The sequence below is a fragment of the Naegleria lovaniensis genome, assembly GCF_003324165.1.
Source record: "Naegleria lovaniensis strain ATCC 30569 chromosome Unknown tig069, whole genome shotgun sequence".
NCBI classification, from domain to species: domain Eukaryota; phylum Heterolobosea; class Eutetramitea; order Acrasida; family Naegleriidae; genus Naegleria; species Naegleria lovaniensis.
The window spans coordinates 3,249-24,536 of NW_025407891.1; the positions used below are offsets into that span (position 1 = coordinate 3,249).

At 36.2% G+C, this 21,288-nt stretch overlaps 7 protein-coding genes across 7 annotated transcripts; 2 read left to right on the top strand and 5 right to left on the bottom strand.

Moving 5' to 3' along the window:
• Positions 1-433: 433 nt before the first annotated feature.
• On the bottom strand, positions 434-1,417 carry C9374_013606 (uncharacterized protein; the record flags this gene model as incomplete). The annotated part of the gene is made up of 1 exon (XM_044689501.1): positions 434-1,417. The coding sequence occupies one exon, from the start codon at positions 1,415-1,417 to the stop codon at positions 434-436; it is 984 nt and encodes a 327-aa protein (XP_044541880.1).
• Positions 1,418-1,602: 185 nt separating this feature from the next.
• Positions 1,603-3,180, bottom strand: C9374_013607 (uncharacterized protein; the record flags this gene model as incomplete). Its single annotated transcript, XM_044689502.1, has 1 exon — positions 1,603-3,180. The coding sequence occupies one exon, from the start codon at positions 3,178-3,180 to the stop codon at positions 1,603-1,605; it is 1,578 nt and encodes a 525-aa protein (XP_044541881.1).
• A 153-nt stretch (positions 3,181-3,333) lies between these two features.
• C9374_013608 (uncharacterized protein) lies at positions 3,334-5,589 on the bottom strand (the record flags this gene model as incomplete). The annotated part of the gene is made up of 1 exon (XM_044689504.1): positions 3,334-5,589. The coding sequence occupies one exon, from the start codon at positions 5,587-5,589 to the stop codon at positions 3,334-3,336; it is 2,256 nt and encodes a 751-aa protein (XP_044541882.1).
• A 171-nt stretch (positions 5,590-5,760) lies between these two features.
• On the top strand, positions 5,761-7,167 carry C9374_013609 (uncharacterized protein; the record flags this gene model as incomplete). Its single annotated transcript, XM_044689505.1, has 1 exon — positions 5,761-7,167. The coding sequence occupies one exon, from the start codon at positions 5,761-5,763 to the stop codon at positions 7,165-7,167; it is 1,407 nt and encodes a 468-aa protein (XP_044541883.1).
• A 2,002-nt stretch (positions 7,168-9,169) lies between these two features.
• On the bottom strand, positions 9,170-11,845 carry C9374_013610 (uncharacterized protein; the record flags this gene model as incomplete). Its single annotated transcript, XM_044689506.1, has 1 exon — positions 9,170-11,845. The coding sequence occupies one exon, from the start codon at positions 11,843-11,845 to the stop codon at positions 9,170-9,172; it is 2,676 nt and encodes an 891-aa protein (XP_044541884.1).
• A 1,125-nt stretch (positions 11,846-12,970) lies between these two features.
• C9374_013611 (uncharacterized protein) lies at positions 12,971-18,275 on the top strand (the record flags this gene model as incomplete). The annotated part of the gene is made up of 11 exons (XM_044689507.1): positions 12,971-13,917; positions 13,969-14,475; positions 14,526-15,199; positions 15,249-15,741; positions 15,792-15,807; positions 15,852-17,322; positions 17,374-17,484; positions 17,533-17,721; positions 17,793-17,827; positions 17,874-17,956; positions 18,014-18,275. 11 exons carry the CDS (start codon positions 12,971-12,973, stop codon positions 18,273-18,275), a joined length of 4,788 nt encoding a protein of 1,595 aa, XP_044541885.1.
• Positions 18,276-18,314: 39 nt separating this feature from the next.
• On the bottom strand, positions 18,315-21,213 carry C9374_013612 (uncharacterized protein; the record flags this gene model as incomplete). Its single annotated transcript, XM_044689508.1, has 7 exons — positions 18,315-18,766; positions 18,826-19,217; positions 19,291-19,597; positions 19,689-19,850; positions 19,915-20,016; positions 20,083-20,532; positions 20,766-21,213. 7 exons carry the CDS (start codon positions 21,211-21,213, stop codon positions 18,315-18,317), a joined length of 2,313 nt encoding a protein of 770 aa, XP_044541886.1.
• Between the last annotated feature and the right edge of the window lie 75 nt (positions 21,214-21,288).

Genomic DNA, 21,288 nt, shown 5'->3' on the forward strand with positions numbered 1-21,288 from the left:
ACAATCAATACATGAGAATACTTTTTCGAAAGATCATTCAAAAAATCAAAATAACTCCTCAAATAAGCATTTCCGATATCACCTGCCAACACGATCACATCTCCATATGATTTTTCACATAATTGATGATTGTACTTTTCCTTGTAGCAAGCCTGAAATTTTGCATAGGATTCAAAGTGTTCAATATGAAGATCACTACAAAACTGAATAATCATTTTTTTTTGTTGTGTGGAACAAAACCGTAGCTGACACGACTTGCCACGTCGAATTCTCGTTTGTGATCTTGGAATGGTCGTCGTGTTGGTAGTGTGTGAATAACTACATGAACTCGTCACTTGCCACGTCGACATCAACACGATTGACACCATTCCAAGATCACAAACGAGAATTCGACGTGGCAAGTGACGAGTTCATGTAGTTACTGGTTTATTATTTACAAAAAACCATCCATTCCCAACACTTTTAACATGTACCACACCATTTTCATATACCAATGATCAATCACCAAATGAGGAACATTATTCGATGAAAATATTTGTTGACAAATCGCACTCGAGACATGAGCTGGATCTTGAGCATTATCAATGAACCGTTTCGCATCTTGTTGTTTCTTCACAGCAATATCATGATATTCAGAATTTTCATCAAATGGTTTCAAATTCAAAATATTCGTTCGTGAGAATCCTGGTTCCACACACGTCAATCTCATTCCATTCTTGACTGCTTTGAATTCACGTCTCAAAGAATCACTCAATCCAACCATTGCAAATTTAGAACTTGTGTAAAATCCAAAGAATGGTGGAGCAACAAGACCAGCCACACTTGCAATATTCACAACAATGGATCCATACATGGAATGGTTCTTTTCATTAGAAGAATTTTTCTCACTCACGATTTTGGTCATTTGAGGATACAATTCTCTTAACATTCTGACATGTCCAAATAAATTCACACCAAATACTTGTTGCAAATCTTCTTCAGAATATTCAACAATTCCACATCGTTTTTTAGTACCAGGAGCATTGGCAATACCTGCATTATTGACAAGTGCAAAAATTGAATCAGCGTTCCAATTGGAGAGAGTTTGACGAATTTCTTTCGCTGCTCGTTCGACATGATCCACTTTGGTAATATCACATTCGATTAATTGTAGACGTGAAGCTGTCTTTTCTGATGATAATTCTGTTTTGAATTTTTCTTCGAGAAATTGTTGATTGATATCGATGGCGATCACTCGACATTGCCACTTGTCAAGTAATTCTTTACAAGTCAAGCTTCCGAAACCACCTGCAGCACCACTGACAACAATGACGCGACCTTGTGATGGAATGTCGAGAAGAGGTTTACGTTTCAGAACAATTACGTATGAGATTCCCGCAATCAAGGCAGCGAGTGTGAAAAGGAGCACGAGAATCATTTTTTTTTGTGTCCGAGAGAGGAGGCATCTGGTGATGAGAACTTCATGTGACGGAGACAAGTCACCCGGGCCAATAAAGGACCTTGAAGTAAATCTCACAAGGATAGGAGCTATTCCATGAACTCTTCAAGAATTTCCATTTCAATTAAAAGCTTTTACTGTACAGTTTTTGAAATCAAAATGTATTACTTTTCAAGCTTGGCTAATGTATGCTTGACATAATTCTGAATGGCTGTATTCTTGAAAGTGACGGTTCTACCGGTTCTTCTAAAAATTACATTGCTTTCTAAGAGTTTTCGAACAGGATTGGGGACAAATTCTGTAACAGCACAATTGTATCCACATTCTTTGACCACTTCTGATGATGGCGTCAAAGATTCAAAATCATGAACGTCAATAGATCCATGCTGTAAAATATGTCTTGCCACATCTTGAAATGCCTTGTTAAAAAGAGGATCTACTCCTGAATGAATAAACTTTTCTGTTATAGCTAAATCTACTTGGTATAATTGGTTATACTGATTTAGATACTTTGGAATGTAACCAGTCACAGAGAAGATGCGTTCCATTTCTTGTGGATCAGTAACATTAAACTTTTTTCTCAAAAATCCTTTTGCTTCTTCCCTTGTCATTTCACCAATTTCATATACTCGAAGTCTACTACTGAATTCAGACACGGTACACACACTCTTGTCTCCATCTGTTGTGATCACAAAAATACAATTCAATGCTTCACTGTCAGCCATCTTTTTAGCAAGTTCTTGAAGATTTCTGAAAAATTGTTTCCCTTCGTCATTGGTATTTAATCGATGGGCATTATCAATCACCATAAGGGGTCGTTTTCCAGTTTTTTTTTTGATTTCAATTCCCACTTTTTCTAAATCAGACAAGATATCATGTGAAGAATCAACGTTCAGTAACTTTTTGACATAGTGAAAGAAGGAATTAATTAAGGTGAAATATCCTAATTCGCTTTTCAATCGTGCCTCGTATTGTCGTTCAGTAGCTGCCGAATAAAAAACTGGAATACCTTGTTTACGTGCTTTGTAAACTAGTCGATTCACAATTTCAGATTTACCACTTCCACTTTCTCCAATGATCATTGCATATTGATTTAATGAATGTACTGCAAAGTTCAGCAACTCTTCCTCCTCTTTTTTTCTCTCAATAGCTTCAGCAAAATGCGCCATATCGTCATCTGTAACGTTAGTTTTGAATTCTTCTTGCACTCTTGACAATTTCATATATTCCTCCACAACCAGCACCAACAAAACCAACAACACTGTTGCTAATTTAAAAATCCAAGTGTTTTGCATCAATGATCTGAATGCTCGGGTCCACCTAGAAACTTTTTGTTGAGTTTCTTTTAGGGCTTCTCCAATATTTTGATTGGAAAGTAAATGTTTCAAGGATGTAGCATCAAGCGCTAGAAAGGAAAGCCTTGGTTCTGTCTCGTCTTTTCGCGAGGTGCTTTTTTCTTGTTGATTGGTGGCAGTTATAGTATTTACATTGATAGAAGTGGTACTTGGTGTGGTCGTATTCGGTGGTAGTGGAGATGATGAACGATCCGATTGGCCATTCGTAACACCCAGCCGGATACAAGTATGAAATCTTCGTTCATGCTGAGGCTGTTGTAATAAATAACGAATTAATGATGCTTTGGGAGTGAGATTATCAGCCACTGCTGTGGTTGCACATCGATGATACTGAATATTCTTGCCTCTCGAAAATAGAGAAAAGGATCGGCTTAAATTTCTAATCATTTTTTTTGATGGGTTAAATCCCCGCTTCTCATGGACCCGCAACCCTCTTCGCAAAGTTGACGCTTTTGCGTTAAAAAAACAACGCAAAAATTGCGCACCTGCAAAAAAAAAAATTTCGAAACAAAGCAAGGTTTATTTTTCATCACGGCTTCATTAAATATATTGATTTACGTTCTTGTGCATCGGAATGAAATAACTCTTCCCCTTTCTAGTAACAGTAACACAAGGAACCAGAGGCTCTTTGTTGGACACTTCAATCACAGACCTGTCTGACAAATTCTGCAAAGTCACTGTGGAATCTGTGAATGATTTGATTTTGAAGTATTTTGCAGGAGTACAAGAAGTATCAGCCACAACATCTCTCTCTTTCTTCAATACGAAATGACCACACACACATTCCGAAGGTTTGAGTTCACTTAAACCAAATATATCGCATAACTGCGCCATATCAAAAAACATAATAGAATACCTTGCAGAATTTGATGAAATGAACGGCTTGGTCAATGTGAAGTTTAGATTTTCCCCAACAAAGGCTGTATTATGTGCCAATGGACCATATAGGCCTGCATTTCGCACCATATCACTAGCTACATGGAAGTTCATTGTAGCCTTTGCAATACCTACCATCTCTTGATAATCCTCCAAAATACCTCTTAGTTCCTCATTAATTGAATTCAAATCAGCTATATTAATGGCATCTGTTAACTTGTCAATTACAACAACCATTCTCTTAATAATTTTATACTTCAACTCAATCATACTGAAATTCTTAACATCCTGAAGTAGATCTAGATAATAGTGAATAATCATATATATCTCCATTGCCTTAAGGTGTACTAAATTTTTGGAAACTGATCTCGGGTGTCTATGTAAGAACGAAGGAAATTTTTGCTTGAGATATTCTTTGTCGAACTCGTCCCAATATTGAAGTGGAATCATCTCCATCATGTCACGCATAATTCCTTCATACAAGTTATGCATTGAATCATAGGAGCATATTGTAGTGGGAGTTGGTTTCCAACTCTGGTCTAATATTGGAGAATATCCACGAACACCCCATGACAACTCTTTTCCCGAAATATTATTCCAAAAATGTCGATCTCTCAAACCAAAAACAATTCGTTGATTACTAGAAATGTCTCTCCTAAGTGGATATCTAACTTGAGTAGTTCCTCCTGGTAACTGAACAGGTTCCCCTCGAATCTCGCATAAATGGCAAAAATAATACCCTGATTTTTGAAATAAGAGAATTTCAGACCTTGCAGGTAAGTCAGCAATTACTCTTTCTAATCTCAATGATATTTGTTTAAATTGATCATTGAACACATTCAAATCATCCATCATGATTTTCAAACACAAATTGATTTCTTCTTGAGATGGTTTGTTAGGAAATAGTAGCCACAAAAAGTTATTCTTGCGCTTCTTTCTTACATTTGGTTTCATCTCATTGAATGTGACAGAGAATTCGTAAAAGCTTTGCTGACTAGATTTAAACGGAGCAACACCGTCACCAAATAACGTCATAGTTTTTCCTCCTTCATCTACGAATTTTTTGTGAATGTTTTTGTAGATGTCTCCGTCACAACGATCTTGGATAAGTTGGGGATCACGATTATCAAGTTTAAATTGATCCAAAAATTGTGGCTCTCTGAATATCCTTTCCTCGAATTGGAATTTTAATGGGCGTAAAAAGCAATGAGTTTTGATATCTTTCCATAATTTCCCACATTTAGGACAGGATTTTTGGTCTGGATTTTTTTGATACGTCTGACAATGAGTGCACATTGGAATTTTCTTTGTCTTTGAAGACAAAAGGAAATACTTATAGAACCCTGTTAATGTCAGCTTATCTGAAAGTTCTTGTTTATCACTCTCATGAATGAGTTGAATGGCTTCTCGAATTAGATTTAAAACCATTTTGAGACAATTTTCAGAGAGAGAACTTGTTACTGCAAACTTGAGAATTTTTTTCATCAACGTATCAACATTTACATTGACATTATCATTCACAACGCTTGAAAATGAATGGGAAGAGAGAACTTCTTCATCTAGTATGCCATCATCTCCATCACTCCAATATTCTCTGAAAAACTGTAACAGGTCGTCTTGTTCTGATTGTGCATTGGATGGATTATTTTCATTCGTCGGAGATGAATCATGAGAACCTGAACAGAGATTTTCCAGACCCTCTGCACTACAATTACATTGTTGATTTTCTACTGTATGGTTCTGAGAAGAGTAATTTATATCTATTCCACCAATATCTAACAAAGAATCATCATCAATGCAATGAGCAACAGTCTTACGAAACTTATTTACAGGCTCATAATTTGGCTCGTGATTGTATTTTGAATTGACAATTGAACTGGACCCTTCTACAGTTTGGCGCTTCAAACCAAATTGCTTCATTATTTACAACAACACAAAACAAGAACGTTGATTGTTTAACGATATAGATTCCATTAAGTGTCTCCAATTACGTATATTCGTCAAGAAATATCTATCGTTCCCAAATTTTCGATCCACTTGCAAATTGGACATTTAACGGTTGTAAAACAAGATTCAACATTACTCAAAAAAATGAAAAGAACAAAATCACACCCTGGCAAGAATGCAACAAAGAAAACCAAAGCAAACGATAGTACACTTTCAACACAAGACACTTCCTCCGATTTAGAGCAAATAATTTTATTCGAGGCCAAAAAGCCAAATGAAAAACAAGCTAAGTTAATTGCGAAACACTCTGAAAATGCTTTATGTAATAGTATTCCTCAACTTGAGAAATATTTAGACTTTTTGCAAAACATTCACAACAAGGATATTGACATTACAAACAAAGACTCTGTCTCTGCAACATACATTCTGATGAATCAATTTCTCAAACAAGGAGAAAAGGTTTTTGTTGGTATTCAAGCTGGTAATCCAGAACGCTTGCGACAGTCAATTTTGCAAACTTATAGCTCGGACAAAGATTTTTCGGAACGAATATGTGCTGCAGTCAAGGCTATCAGTGTAAGCCTTTTGAAACAAAAAGGTTTAATTGAATCCACATGCCCACCTGTGAGTTCAAATCTCAAAGTTGGAGATTTAGTTGAAATTATTGAAAAGGGAGAGAATTGTTACTACAAGATTGGTAAAGGAAGAGTTCAATCACTCACTTCAACTAATTGCAGTTTAAATGACATTATATTTCACGTTCCATCCTTCGTTCAAGATCAAAAGAAGACGATTTTTGATATTTCATGCCTTTCATTAATTGAAGATCGAACCAATCATGCTCCTATGATTCAAAATGCTTTTTCTACGGTTCAGCGAGGATGTACTCCAGTCTCCTTATTTTCCATGAATTATGATACTGAAGTCGATGATGACAAAATTGATGACAATGAAGTTCTCTCTATAACTCCACCGGAAATTTCGGATTCAAGAACAAACTCAAATTCAAATGTTGAAGAGAGTGATTCTCCTTTGCAAAATGAGCCCAAGTCTACGGAACCTACTGATTATAAGAATTTCGCTAGTGATATCTTTTTCCTTCAGCAAGTCAAAGACCTCAGAGAGAAAAACGAGGCCTTATCATTGGAAAACAAACAGCTAAAAGAATTAATCATCAAATTGAATAAGCCATTGAACGCATTAATTGCTCTTCAATTACAATACCCGAATATTCTTCCAAGCAAAACAATTTCTGTCACATATGGTGCTAATGTGAAACAAATACCCCCAAATTTGGTGTCCAGAATTATCAACAGCAACAAGACGGCTCGGCTTGGCATTGTTAGCAATTATTTGTTTGATAAGGATTATGTTCTTTTGAAAGATGATCAGAAAGATATTGTAATTGATTGCATTTTAGAATGTACTGAGGTGCCATTGGATAAGTGGAAAGTGGAACGAATATTATTGATGAATTTAAGTCGAACTTTAAAACACAACGCATCAAAGAAAGAGCATGAATCCAAAACCAAGAGCAAGCAGTCGTTGTAAAATCTTGAATTACATAAAAAATTTGTTTTAAAAAAATTCTCAAAAGCTTGTAGCAGCCTCCACGTTCAACAATCACATTCATTCATCAACAGATGCCGCTTGTTCATCTTATATGCTGCTAGAGCTTGCTTTGCGTAAGTGTACGTGTTTCATTGATACAGATATGATCTCCAAATCATCCAAAGATATCGACACGTTTCATGTTTGCTCGAAATGGAGGACTGTCTTTGCTATCATTTGCCTTTTGTCTCTTATAAAGGACAAAGCAGGCTTTTATTGATAAAGTTTTCTACGGTAAGCTTTTCTTTTTCACGAAGTTGTTGTGAATTTCTTGAATCTGATCAACGATAGATGCTACAAAGGACCTTTAGCATCATCAAACATTTTGGCAAGACGAATGAATGTTATGTTGATGATAGGAGAAGATATTGTTGAACAAACAGATAGGGTTTGTAGTTAGTGCTTGATTTGAAAGTAATTCTGTTCGTGCTGTTTGAAAAGGTAATTCGTTTCATTTACGGCCATTGTTATTGTTGTGGAGGATGATTAAACTTGTTCACCTGTTAAACCGGTAAGTATATCCAACCATGTACTAATATCAACAACATTATTCGTTGTTTATTTATTTCCTTCTAGAGTAACATGATCGGTAGGTTGTTAGATTTGCTGAGCAGATTTTTGTTTATTCAAAATGTTTTAGTTGCTTCTTCTTTATTAGTTGTTGTTTTGAATATCCATCATTACACTCTGTACATAGAATGCGTTGGTAGAGATTGGTTGAGGATATTGAAGCAAGTTCTAACATCCAGATAATGAAGGGATATCTTGAGGTAGGGATTGAATTTAATGATAATCAATTGAGGATAGGATGATAAGACTTCAAGTATATTTGATCCACAGTTGGTTGTTTGATTATTCGTACCCTCTTGTCCCACTATGCATTGAGAGTTAAAGGATTGTAGTTGCAACAATAACCAAACAACCGCTTTCTTAACATTTGTCAATGGTAGAACTGAAAAAGATGTTATATTATCGAGTTATGGAATTTCAAGCTGAATTTGCTTGGTATTATGAAGGATTATTTGTAGGTTGTTAATTATTATGGATTGATTAACAGAGCTTTCAATGCTTTAGAGTTTGATGTTTAAACATTTTAAGCCTGGAGTGTATTTAGATCATCGAGGCATTTGTTTGTCATGAATAGGGATTGGTTTGATTGATGTTAAAATATGACTTGTTGTGAATAATAATGTCAGTGCAATAGAGATATCAAAACAAATGACAAATTGATATATCATTTATATGAATTTGAAGTGTGTTTTGATTGAACTATTGATCACTATGATTATTATGCCGCAACTGAAAAATATTTTAACTGAATGCAAAACCAACATCATGATAAACAAATGAAAAGATGATATGAAATACAAGTATTGAATTAGATGATATTTCAACCCGATAGCTTAAATTATTCAAAAGTAAGTAATGTCAATCCAATTCATCTTTCATTTACCATTTATATTCATTAAATTGGCTACTTTAGCTTTGTTGTTGGATATAAATTAGAGAATTTGGATGAATGAATGTGAGGAAAATGGATAAATATACAAGATTTGAAGATTTGGAGTGGTTTGAAGAGATTGAATTAGTGAACGATTGGTTGAGCGAGAATGAAAGAGAAATTTGAGAAATAAGGAGCGTTAATTTTTCGTCAATTATTTTTATTATGAAACATCATAATAATTGACGTTAATTTGACGCGTGAATAATGAAATCGTTAATGTGGAAAATTAACGCTTTTTATTGACGTTTTTTCGTCAATAATTAACGCTTTTCAAGCGAGAATAAAATTTTTTTCGTTAACTTTTTGATTGTAATTTTTGACGAAAAAACGTTAAAAATTAACGTCAACCGCGAGTAGCGGGTCGACAAATCAAAATCTTTGTGGCCATTCAAAAACACTCATAATGATTTTACTCAAAATATTAATGTACATTAATTCTTAAACCGCATTGTCAGTATTGATTGAATAATTTACAGGTGCAGTAGAGGTGGACGAATTCGAACTGGTAGAATTTTGAGAGTGGTTGTTGTTACGATTAGCTTTCAGCTCGAGCTCACAATTCATGAGATAGGGATAGTAGGACGTTGGAGAAATCCAAGGAAACTCATGATGAATGGCATGGTATTTCACCACTTGAATGTTGGATCCAAATAATAAATTTAGTAATCGATCCAAATGCATGCATTGAGGGAGGATGTTGTTGATCTTATTCACAAATTTAACCATATCAAATTTGTGAATGAGTTGGGTGAAGATTGCCAACACATAGCTGGACGCAAATCTCGAGCTCAGTATTACCACGACATAGGAGGTTGTGAACATGACAGTCAGCACAATGAATACAAATATTTTCACTGTCATAATGACAACAAATCTCACGAACTGTTTGAATTCTGTGGATTGCAAGATATTATTCTCAATTGCTTGCAATTTGCTCACCAAGTGTGAAGCATAGATTATAGAATAGTATTCTGGAAAAAACATGCACTTGATGAGAAGAAGCAATACGTTTTGTGTTGAAAAGAACACAAAATCTACATCCTTCTCTGTCTCTGTAAACATGTGATGTGTTTTGTGACCGTACTTGGCAATTGAGAGAGTGAAAAACTGACCAAAAGTACCAAGGCCAATCAACACCTCAGAAACAACATCAAACTTTGCACAGGCGTGCAACACTGTGTGTAAAGAAAGAGTCCACAAGATCGTACAATATTGTTGAACTAGAAACACCTGCCACCAAGAGAGAACACCAAAGTAATGAAACACCATCATGAGCAGAGGAACGCCATTGAGAACGTGATTATACACGAGTTCGCTTTTCCTTAAATCGGTCACATTCACTACTTCGTGTTCTTTTCGTTTGATCAATTCTATTGAGACTATTTCGTCGATGGGTATGGTACTTACAGATGTGTGAGAGTGTTGAGAGGATTGTTGTTGAAAGGCTACCTCTGGTATGGATTCAAATACTTCGTCATCACTGCAATAATTGTTATTGGTTGAGAGAGTGGTCACTTTGCCGTCCGACAAGGAATCATCCCGAATTTCGATGGTAATGAAAGAATGTGGATGTAACAATTGTTTCTTTCGTTTTTCATGTCGTATAACATCCAAATAGGTTACTGGTGAAAAAGATGGCGTGGTAATGATTGGAGTTGTTTCATCGACGAGTTGCTCTTTGTTTGTAAGTATGATCTTTGGCTTCTTTTGTAATGAAGGCAGTGGATGATTTTCATGTTTGAATCGAGGAGATTTTAAACACCATCCCATGTAACCAACGGCAACACTCTGAAAGTTCTTGTAGATGTCATACATGAGAAAGGCTTCTTCATCTTTCTTTGACGACAGCTCTTCCAATTGTCGATTCATGCTTTCCATACATTTTACAAGCTCTGAAAGGCAATTCATGATGCTGTCCTCCAAATTTGATCCTTCATGCTCTTTCATCCACAGAGAGATATAATTGTTCTTAATTCCACATTTCAAATCTTTAGGATAGGAACAAACGTCGTTGACAAGAATGCATGCTTTGACAGCATCATTATAGAACTCACTCTTTCTGAGGTCGTCAAACATGTTTGAGATTGTACTGGCAACAACGACTTGATCCATTCGTGTGTTTTCTTCATTCCTTCCGACAGCAATCAAAAAACCAAAATACATTAAAACTTTCGCTAATGAATCACTTTCTCTCATTTTCAAGTACTCTCTTACTGATGGACTCGAGTCCTTCACCCACAACTTTGCCATCCAAACATTGTTCTCGAATGTTTCCATCATGATGGATCTAACATTCTCGAAATGATCAATCTCGAAACTTGTCCTTGATGACTGACAAACGGATGACGTTAACTCTGAATAACACTGTAAAAGGACTTTCTTTCCAAGCTCCAAAGATGGGTTGAAAGTAGATGTGACAGTACTGTGTTTTGTACGACTTCGTGAAGCCCCTATCGCTGAGGATGAATGATGTAAAATGGTGCTTGATAACACACTTGAAGCTGTGACAACTTCAGCCGAAGCTTGAATTGGGGATGTTGTCACTGGATCTGTATTGGTAGAGTCTGCATTTGGACTGGTTAATGCACAATAATCGCAAGGAGAATCAGCTGGTGTTGTGATATGGAGAGCTAGTGTTGCATCTGTTGTTGGACTTAACAACAGGGTTTCTGGTTGTGATGTTATGGTTGTTCGATTCTTGTCCGTGGTAGGAATAGAAGGATAAAGGGTGGCTAACAATTCAATATGTGATTCTAGTTCGTCTCTTAATTCTCCAGTACAATCCTTCTCTTGATCGCAGGCATCATCCACAACGCTAAGATAAGCGAGAAGTGAAGCAAATAGTTGAAGATGCTCTAATGAAGCATATGGAAAGCAGAGTGAGATCCAAAAACAAATATCTACGATGCCTTTCTTGTGATATTCATTGTCAGGAAATTGACATTCTTTGAATTGGACGGATGTGTTTTCAATGATCTTTTGAAAGTGTGTATTGGTTTCAAGGGTTTCTAGACTGCAGAGATTGAACAATGACTCTGATAAAGAATGAAGGGATTGACGGCTCTCTTCCTCTCTCGTTTCTTTCGTTGATAGTGATGAAGAATTGTCACTCATCTTTTTTAAATGTTGTGCTATTTTCAAATTGCTATGCACTTTTTTCATGTTGACGGTAGAACTAATTTGTATTGAATCCTTATTTTGACGACTCGTGACATTGTCGAATTGAAACTAGGCTTATCGTCATTTTAATGAGGGATGTTAGACAGATAAGTACGTTTGATCCCTGCTCCAGTTTTGAACTTTGGAACCTTGTCATGACATATCTCGCACACTCTGAAGATCAACATTCATGTCCATGCCGAGAACTTTCCGACATCATCAAAAAAATAATGGATTGAGAAGTTACCATCATCAACATTCGCTCTAAAATGCTCGAAACAATATATTGCCAAAATTATGATATACCATTATTTGTTTGGAGAGCCTGTTCAGGTCCGAATGTGTTGATTCGTGCTTTTGAATTATTGGTATGAGAAAATTTTGAATTTAAATCGGAGTATTGGTGGGTTCGGATGGATCTAACTTCGACTTTCTAATGAAGTGGAAATGATGTGGGCCATCCTTTATTGATCCAGTGTTTACAGGGAAGCACAAAATCACAGCGTTTTTTTTGGTATTGGCAAAGAACATTTATGGAAAAGGAGGAGAATAAGCTCGAAAACTAAACGAAAAAATGAACGATCAAAGCCTTAATCCTTCGTCCGGGAACAGTAACATCAATACTACAACTGTTGCTGGTGCTGCGAGTGGCACTAACTCTCATCCCTCTTCGACCCATAATCATGGCCATGGATCAGGAGATAGAACGCATCATGTTCATCACTCTTCCCAAAATTCTCTCATGGAAGCAGGTCCTCCATCAGGCCTAACATCAGGCTTCAAGAAGGTCAACTCCAAGTAAGAAATGAAAGCTTTTCGAGCACTTCAGGAGAGACTTTTTCCTCTACCGACCTCTCTACCTTGCACTACAAGATCACCCAAGATTTGATGACATTTCTCTTCACCATGCAAAATAATTCGAGACATTATGGATGGAAAAATTACTGTCTTGATTTAATATTACATGCCCAGATATTTTGGAGTTTTATATTCATTCCTGTGTTGAGTCCTCAAGACTTTTTGTTTGGGCAATGGGGAAGTTGGATATTTACCATTTTAAATTGGAACACATCACTCTCAATGGATCTACTGCCTTATTATGGAGCAGTTGGTATTTCTAGTGCTGGCTTATTTCTCTTATTCATGATGTTTATGTTGTACATTGTCGGTAGGAAAGCAGCACTTGATACATCAAGTATGGTGGTGTATTTGAGAAAGGTTCTTCATGCTCTGTCTTTTATAATCATTTTGTTCTCGGCTCCAATAGCATTTATATTTTCAAGCTTCTTTGACTGCAGTTATGGATTTCCAATTATACCTCATGCAACCACTGCTGGTACAATCATACTGTCTAACAGTACCCAACCATCTTCCCTTGAAAACGGCGGTATGAATTTGAATAGATTTCCCATGACTTCCTGTTTTTCTAGCGACAACATTATCATGTGGACTATTTCACTGATTGGAATGATTGCATTACTAGCAGTCACAGTGTTGTCTTCATGTATCATACCTCACATGCATCCTTTAAGCACATCCCTGTTCAAAAGTGATTCCTTGTTGTTTAGAGTGAGTTTTTTAGCCTGCAACATTGTTTCCATCACTATACATTATTTGATTCCTCCGCAATGGGCCTTCGCACGATCTGCTGTTCATATTGCAATAAGCATGGGGATGGCTTTCTTAGTTTTCAAAACAATCCCAATGATGAGAAGATGGGAAAACTCTCTTCTCTTTGCAATAACATTAGGCAGAGTCGGCACCTCTCTCGGTGGACTTATTTCACATTTAGCTAATACAACATTGAGTAACGAGTTTGGAATCGCAATGACCATGATGACAATTGGTTTCATGGCTCTTTTCTTTGTTGCTGGCTTTGTGAGCATGGAACTTTATACAAGGATTGTGTTTAGTATGTTTAAAAGCAGGTATTTTAACCCTCAAGACGAAGATAATGGAGGAGAACGAGAACTACTGCAATTGTATCATATAATGGAAGAAAACAAGCATTTACCGCTCTTATATTTGTAAGTATTTAGTGTGCAGTGTATGGCAGAAAAATTTACATATTTTTTCAGATATCTAAAGTTTTCCATGACCTCATCTAACCATGACGACCTACTTCACGGAATTAACCTCATTCGTGGCGTCACATCCTTGAAAGCGTTTAATGACATTCACTCACTAATTGTGTCGGCTCTAATAGTCGCATACTTTATACCTGATGAAGTTAATTCGTCAAGTTTTGCTCAAGCCTTGCTAAAGAAGGCCATAAAACAACGCCCTCATATATTTCTAAAATTCCTAATCGGTCAAAAGAAAAAAGAGATTGAAGTTTACACCACGGAAGTAATTAAAACTAATGGATCTATGGAGTTGAACTCGACACTCTTTAAAGTTGAAAAGAAAATTAAAGAATTAACGGCCATTCATAGACACTTTTTTAAGGAATTAATGCAGGAAATTGTATCATATGAAAAAGCTGAAAGAATGATGATGCGATGTGCAGTTTTGGAAGGAGAATGTGATTCTATTTTCAAAAATGTTCTTAAGCTATTCAACAACAACAAAACAGTGCTTAGAATGTAAGTATTAAAATTTTATTAGGCACGATGCTATATGTACTAATATCAAGGTATGCACAATATTTGGAAGCATTCAAATTCAACAAACAGCTGGCACAAGAGTTTTATATGGAGGCTTCTAGTATTGAGGAAGAAGAATCTGTTCGAAAGCGAGTTATAGGCTTTAGAAATAGCGGCACAAAAAAACTTGCCAAAAAAACCAACCGAGCATCCGTTGTTCATCCGGAATCAGAGGAGAATCCAACAACATTGCAGGATTCAGACAAGAGATTTCGTTCTAATAACTCGATCACTGTCAGTGTCCATTCTAGAAATGCTACAGAAGAAAAACCACCTGATATGGAAAGAGCCAATAGTGAGTCCAGTTTTGATCTTACAGGAGTAGACACTTTAAACAACGAAGCAAAACGTGAACTAACCTACAGATCCACATTATCAACACCATCATCGAGAGCTATTCAACTAGGATTGTTTTTGTTTTTCATTGCACTTTCATTTCTGCTTGTCACTGCAAGTTTAGTTATAGGCTATTTCATTTCTCACGAAGTTACAGACCACGTGACAACGGCACGTAGCGCATGTGCTCCTGTTATGGGATTAACAACAATACTGGTCAATACTCGTGGATTTCAACTTGTACAAAACTTTGGATCTGAGAGCTTAGCTCATGATGTTTCAACCCAATTGTTTCTAGATATAGAGGAAAATAAGGAAATGATGAAAGGTAAGTGGAGGGTTTCATATAATGGTGTCAAACCACTTGACAAATCCAGAGATGATGAGCTTGGCAATGGAACTAAGATCGGCTGCTTATGATTCTAAATTTTCTGACAGGATTTATGGTGTTTATCACGGAGAAGGCTTCCCCGTGCTTATTCCTCAAATCGAAGACCACAGTATTAGAGTTTATAATGTCACCGCAAAAGAAAATGCCACCATAGCAGATATCAACAGCATGATCATAGAAGCTACCAAAAAATTGCTACAGTATGACGACATAGAGCTGAAACAAACCTTAACTAGTTACGAGTTCATGTTATTGCATAGAAATTTTGATACTTTTACCCACGCCTATGAGAAATTTTGCGGAATGTTCATGGCTTCTTCTCAAAACGACGCGTTAGAATTGAATCATACCTATATCACTTACACATCTATTTCTCTTTCTATTTATGTTGTATTTTCAATTTTTTACATGATTTTTATGAGATTTGATTTGGTAATTGTAAAAAAGCAAATTAAGCTTTTGCAAAAGTTTGTTACGAGGTAAGTTGTTCTGCCGTCTTTGCCTTGATGTTGAGGTATTTTCTTTCAAGAAATGAGATTGGAAAGGTGAGTTTGGAAGTTTGATTATTTCTTTTGCTAATGTTGTTCAGATTTATCATGCACTCGGTAAGAGAGTTGGAGACGAAACGACAATACACATTTCTAAAGCTGCATATTTGAAGCCAAAAAATTTATTTATCATACTCACCATGGCCATGGCGTTCACAGTAACTCTTAGTTGTGTTCTATTCTTAGAGGAAACCCTTGCTAATACCAATTACAGCGTGCAATCGTACTCTACCATCAGATACAGCTATCACACGCTGACATTTATTCAACACATCGCTTTCTATGTTACAGAAATATTTTCCTCAAAAGTAGCACAAAACCAGACACAATTATTGACGCCTGAAGAGCTTGAGTTTTTCCATGACGATTTCAACAATATTATAGCCTCTGTAAGAGAATATTGGGGGTTATGCTTGTACGGATCTGATGAGCAATCAGGCAGAGATAAAAGAGTGATTGGCTTATTTCCTGAAACTGACGAAATGATTAAGGGTAATGAAAATTGCACCCTCGAACAGATTTTACATGACTCAACATCTCGTCATAATTTTTCATGTGTTGTTGGCGTTGACAGTACCATTTCTGACATTGTTTTGAAGAGTAGAAAACTTCTTGAAGATGTTCAAGCCTCAGACAGCTCAATGTGGCAAAATATCAACTTTTTTATGGACATTGCTTTTTTAACCAGCTATGTCTCTCAAGTTTTGATCAAGTTTTCGGATGTATTTGCTTTGGCTTCCAGTGAACCCAAGCTAGAACTATTTACAGCTGTCGCAGTGTTAGCTTTCACAAGTTTGGTTGTATTACTTTTTGGTTTAGTGAACTCCATGTCACTTCACGCAAAAACGACATTTACCATGAGAATGATGTTCAATTATATTTCTCTTGAGACGATTGAAGCTAACGAACGATTGAAAAATTATGTCTTGTATCACTCTTTAATAAGCTTCTTTGAGAAGTTAAGCTACCAAACAGACTCGGATAGCTCAGATGCCAAGCTCATCTCGATTTTGAATGCATCCGTTGAGGGAGTGGTGCTTTGTAACTCGACACTGGGGATGGAAATTGTGAATCCTGCTTCTCTTAGAATGTTCGGCTATCAAAGTGAAGATGTAATTGGCAAGCCCCTAGTGTCGTTATTCGAAAAGAATAAGCAAGACACGATACGAAAAGAAATCGAGTCAATGAAAGCAAGTGTCACGGAGCATGATTCAAAAGGAGAAACATTTGATGTGGATTGTATTAGGAAAAATCAGACATTATTTCCATGCAAGGTAACAATATTCGTGTCGGTGTTCCAAAAGAAGCAGATCGTTACTTGTTTTCTCAAAGACGTAACCTCTGAAAAGAAACAAAATTCTCTTCTTGCAGAAGAAAAGAAGAATAGCGAAAAGTTGTTACTTAATATTTTGCCTGAAGAGGTTGCTACTCAGTTAAAGAATGGTATTAGTCTAATTGCAGAGAAATTTACTGATGTAACTTGTTTTTTCAGTGACATGGTGAATTTTACAGGTAGGTTTTGAGTGTGAAACACATGTTTTTTCCAACATTTACCTTGCTTAGCCATGTCGTCCACAATGAGTCCGTCAGACTTGGTCCAAATGCTCAATATTATTGTGAATGGATTTGATGATCTTACTGATACATATGAAATTGAAAAAATCAAAACAATTGGTATGTTTTAAAGTTCCCATTAATATATATAATATACTATTATTTTAGGAGATGCTTATTTTTGTGCTGGAGGACTTTTTAATAGCTTATCCGACCATCCGGAAAGAGTACTTCGGTTCTCTATGGATACTTTTTCAGTGATCCGACAATTCAATAGCAAGTTAATGTTGGAGTTTTATGGTAATGAAAACAATGTACCTCCTCAACAAATTAATATTCGCTGTGGCATTAACACTGGTACGTTTTTTTGCATTTTCAGTTTCATGAATGGATAACATATCTAAAAACCAATTTCTAATGAACTACAGGTGGTGTAATTGCAGGAGTGATTGGAAAGAAAAAGGTATGTATTAGAATGATTGGCATTATTTCTTTTACATTTGTCACAGTTTGCTTTTGATTTGTGGGGTGACACCATCAATGTGGCCAGCAGAATGGAGAGTACAAGCAAGCCTGGAAGAGTAAGAATTAGGTACGTTTTTGTTTTGGGTTTGATATCCCTCTTTTACACTACTCCATGGATGAAAAGTCGCTCAACATATGAACGAGTGCATGATCTTGGGTTTACATTTGTGGAAGAAAAGACCGATGTTAAAGGCAAAGGATTGACACAAACCTACTTGTTGAATGCGTGTCATCATGTATGTGCCATATTGACATCAGAAGAAATTAATACACTTAGAAGCGAGAAGGATGATTTAAGCGTTGAGAGGCTTAGTCAAACCAACCTTAATCAATTAGACAATGCCAACGAGAATTTCTCAAAACAATCAGATCTCCCACAACAATAAAAGGGAATGTGCTTTAAATATCGGTAATTGCGTATTCCCTTATTCAAAGGCTTGATACATGAATTTGAAAAATCTTTCGGAGTATGGCTTGGGATGGATAGCGCTAATGGTGTCTGATTTTGAGGTGATTGACTTTAAATGATGTTCAGACTCCTTCTTGAAAGTCCACTCAGTTAAAATGTCAATAATTCCAATGTAGTACAATTCTGATTCTTCTTCGAGGTTCTTAGCAAGCTGAGAACTTGGGATGGCACAAACACACTTGTTGTTTCGCATTAACCTTGCTCCAAATCCACTGGTCTTACGAGAGGTGTTGGGTGTTGATGTAAGTATGGTTGTTGGAGATGCAATTTCTTGCTGTGAATCGACTGACACAAAATTAGAAATGGTTGCAGCACCACTACTGGAGGATGTGGTATTATTACTTCTTGCTGCTTTACATACTCCAACCAGAAGGGAGTAGTCCAATAAATTACAACTTGCCAAAAATTCTATAATGTTACAGTTCATGAAAGAATAATGGAATGATTAATCTCATGAGAATACATACGTGTATCTTTTTCAATGATTTTCATATAATTCAATTTGTTTTCTAATCCAATCGTGAAGGTTCTCTTCTTTTCAAGTAAATCTAAATCCTTTTTACAAAATCCTTCAGGATTCTTTCGACCCTGAGTACTTCCTTTCAAATCATACAACTCAATCACTGGTCTCGATGATGAAAATATATTTCCCATAACAATAAAATTAATACGCTCCGAGTTGATGATCATTTCATGATGACCTAAAATTCGAACAATGAGTGAATCTGGATTTTGTGACAAGTATTTGTAATACATGGGAAGAATTCGCTTCAAACATGCAACTTCAGCTTTGGAAATGGTTTTGACCATGAATTTTCGATCATTGGAATAAAAGAAAAAAGATCCTGATTTTCCATCACTTTGTGAAATTTACATCCATCATCAAGCGCTTGTCATGATTTTCAAGAACATATTAACACCAAAAAACTCACCTCAAATGTTCAGATAAGGTTGAAATACTACCCAATAGTAAATTTCCAAGTAATTGTTCAGGTCCCAAACTCAACATGTAACTCGCTTCAGTTATTCCTGTCATTTTACGAATATGTTTAAATACAAATGGAGCATAGTCTACAAAGGTTGCAGCAACTTCTTCAGAATCATAGGGAAGAGAGGAACCTCTTGGAGAATGAGGTCGAGTGGTGTCAGAATTTGATAATAATAAATTTCGACTCGATTCTTTGGGAAGATCGAACATTAATCTCACACTAAAATCTTCCATTCGTACATCTCTTTCATCTATCGTCAAGGTTGTAATTGCAAGTGTGAAATTAAGGTCATTTCAGGAATTTAATAAAATATAATAATAATATAACACGCACACACATACCTATGGATCCAATGCAATCGGAAGACAATCTAATTCCAATCATCATATTTAAACATAAATTCCATTTTCTACTTCCAAAGCCAATAATTTTTCCTTGATGTTTCATGGGCTTGTCTGAAGTGTTTTTAAGATCATTCTCCGTTAATATTGGCATTCCATTTTCTATGCAAAGATTGAACGAGTTTGAACCAAACTAGTACCATTTGTTCAAAGACCACACACATACCTCTCGTTGTCAAAGCATCTTGATCAATGACTGATTCTGAGCTTTCTAATACTCCCAATCCTTTGAGAAGATTTGAATTCTTTAAGGCACCCTTTTTGTAAGCTGTAACAATTGTCACCATGTTCGAACGTCGTTACTACAAATTAGATACTTTTCTAATCTACAAACCTTCCAATGTTAAATATCCACATTTTTCTTCATCCATTTCATCAAACAATTTGTTAGCATATACAATTGGATCTTGCATTGTTTTTGATCCCAATCCCAAAGAGGTCAACACTTTATACAGTGCTGTGATCACTTTTTGCAATTCTTCTCTACTTAATTTTCCATCATGGTCCAAATCAATCATTGAAAATGCAAATTCTATTTTCTGTTCCACACTTCCTCGTGACAAGATTGCCATGGTTGCTAAAAACTCTCTATAATCAATGGTTCCACTGTTGTCTTTATCAAAAGCTCGAAATAATATTTTACCTAAAACCAGATCGGCATCGGATTGATTGTCGGAATCATTCAATCTTCCTAAACAATTGACAAATTCATTGAGACCAATATTACCACTCTTGTCGATGGCTGAAAATTCCTCAGAAAGTTGTTTTAATTCTTCCTTATCAACTATGTGTGATGAGTATAGTGAGTTGGGTATTGTTCCATGTCAGTATTTCATTATTAATGTGTCACACAATTATGTAAAAATTTCATTCCATTGTCAGTTCAAATCATTGGTTCATTGCACCAAATAATTTTCAATCGTGTATATGGAATGCAATGATTGGAATCGAACGTGTAATACACATTCCAAATTCATGTCAACTAACTTTTCAGCATGAGAGCGGGATTAAACTTACATGAAGTTACAGATCCTTCTTCTTTTCTCTTTTCCTTCTTCTTTCTTCCTCCTAGTAATTTACTTGGTAACAAGGAGGGTATCGTTAAACCAAGAGGAGTAGTACTCTTCATGTCATGACTTGTCGTTTCTTCGTTCATGGCTTTTTCTTTCAGGTGACTGGCCAATGAGTGAGCCTTGTTGAGAGATCCTCCTTCCGAGTGCTGATCAGCAGCATGGTCATTGAACGTACGATCGTGAACAAAGGATCCATTTTCGGAAGCTTCAACATTCAATGACCAACGGTGTAATTGAGGAGGTGGGCCATGTTCTTCCAAACTCGTTGTACTCAGAGCAGCATCTGAAAAACTGATACCATGATGATCGGCACCCGTTTCTGGTGAAGTGACCCTTCTATTGGAGCGAAAGGAAGGTGGACATACACTGCTTTCACTTGGGCTTTGAAACATTTTTTTTGTGTTGGGGAAAGTTGACATTTCCCGTGAAAAAGGAAAATGGTTTACAAACTCGCCAAAATGGTTCTT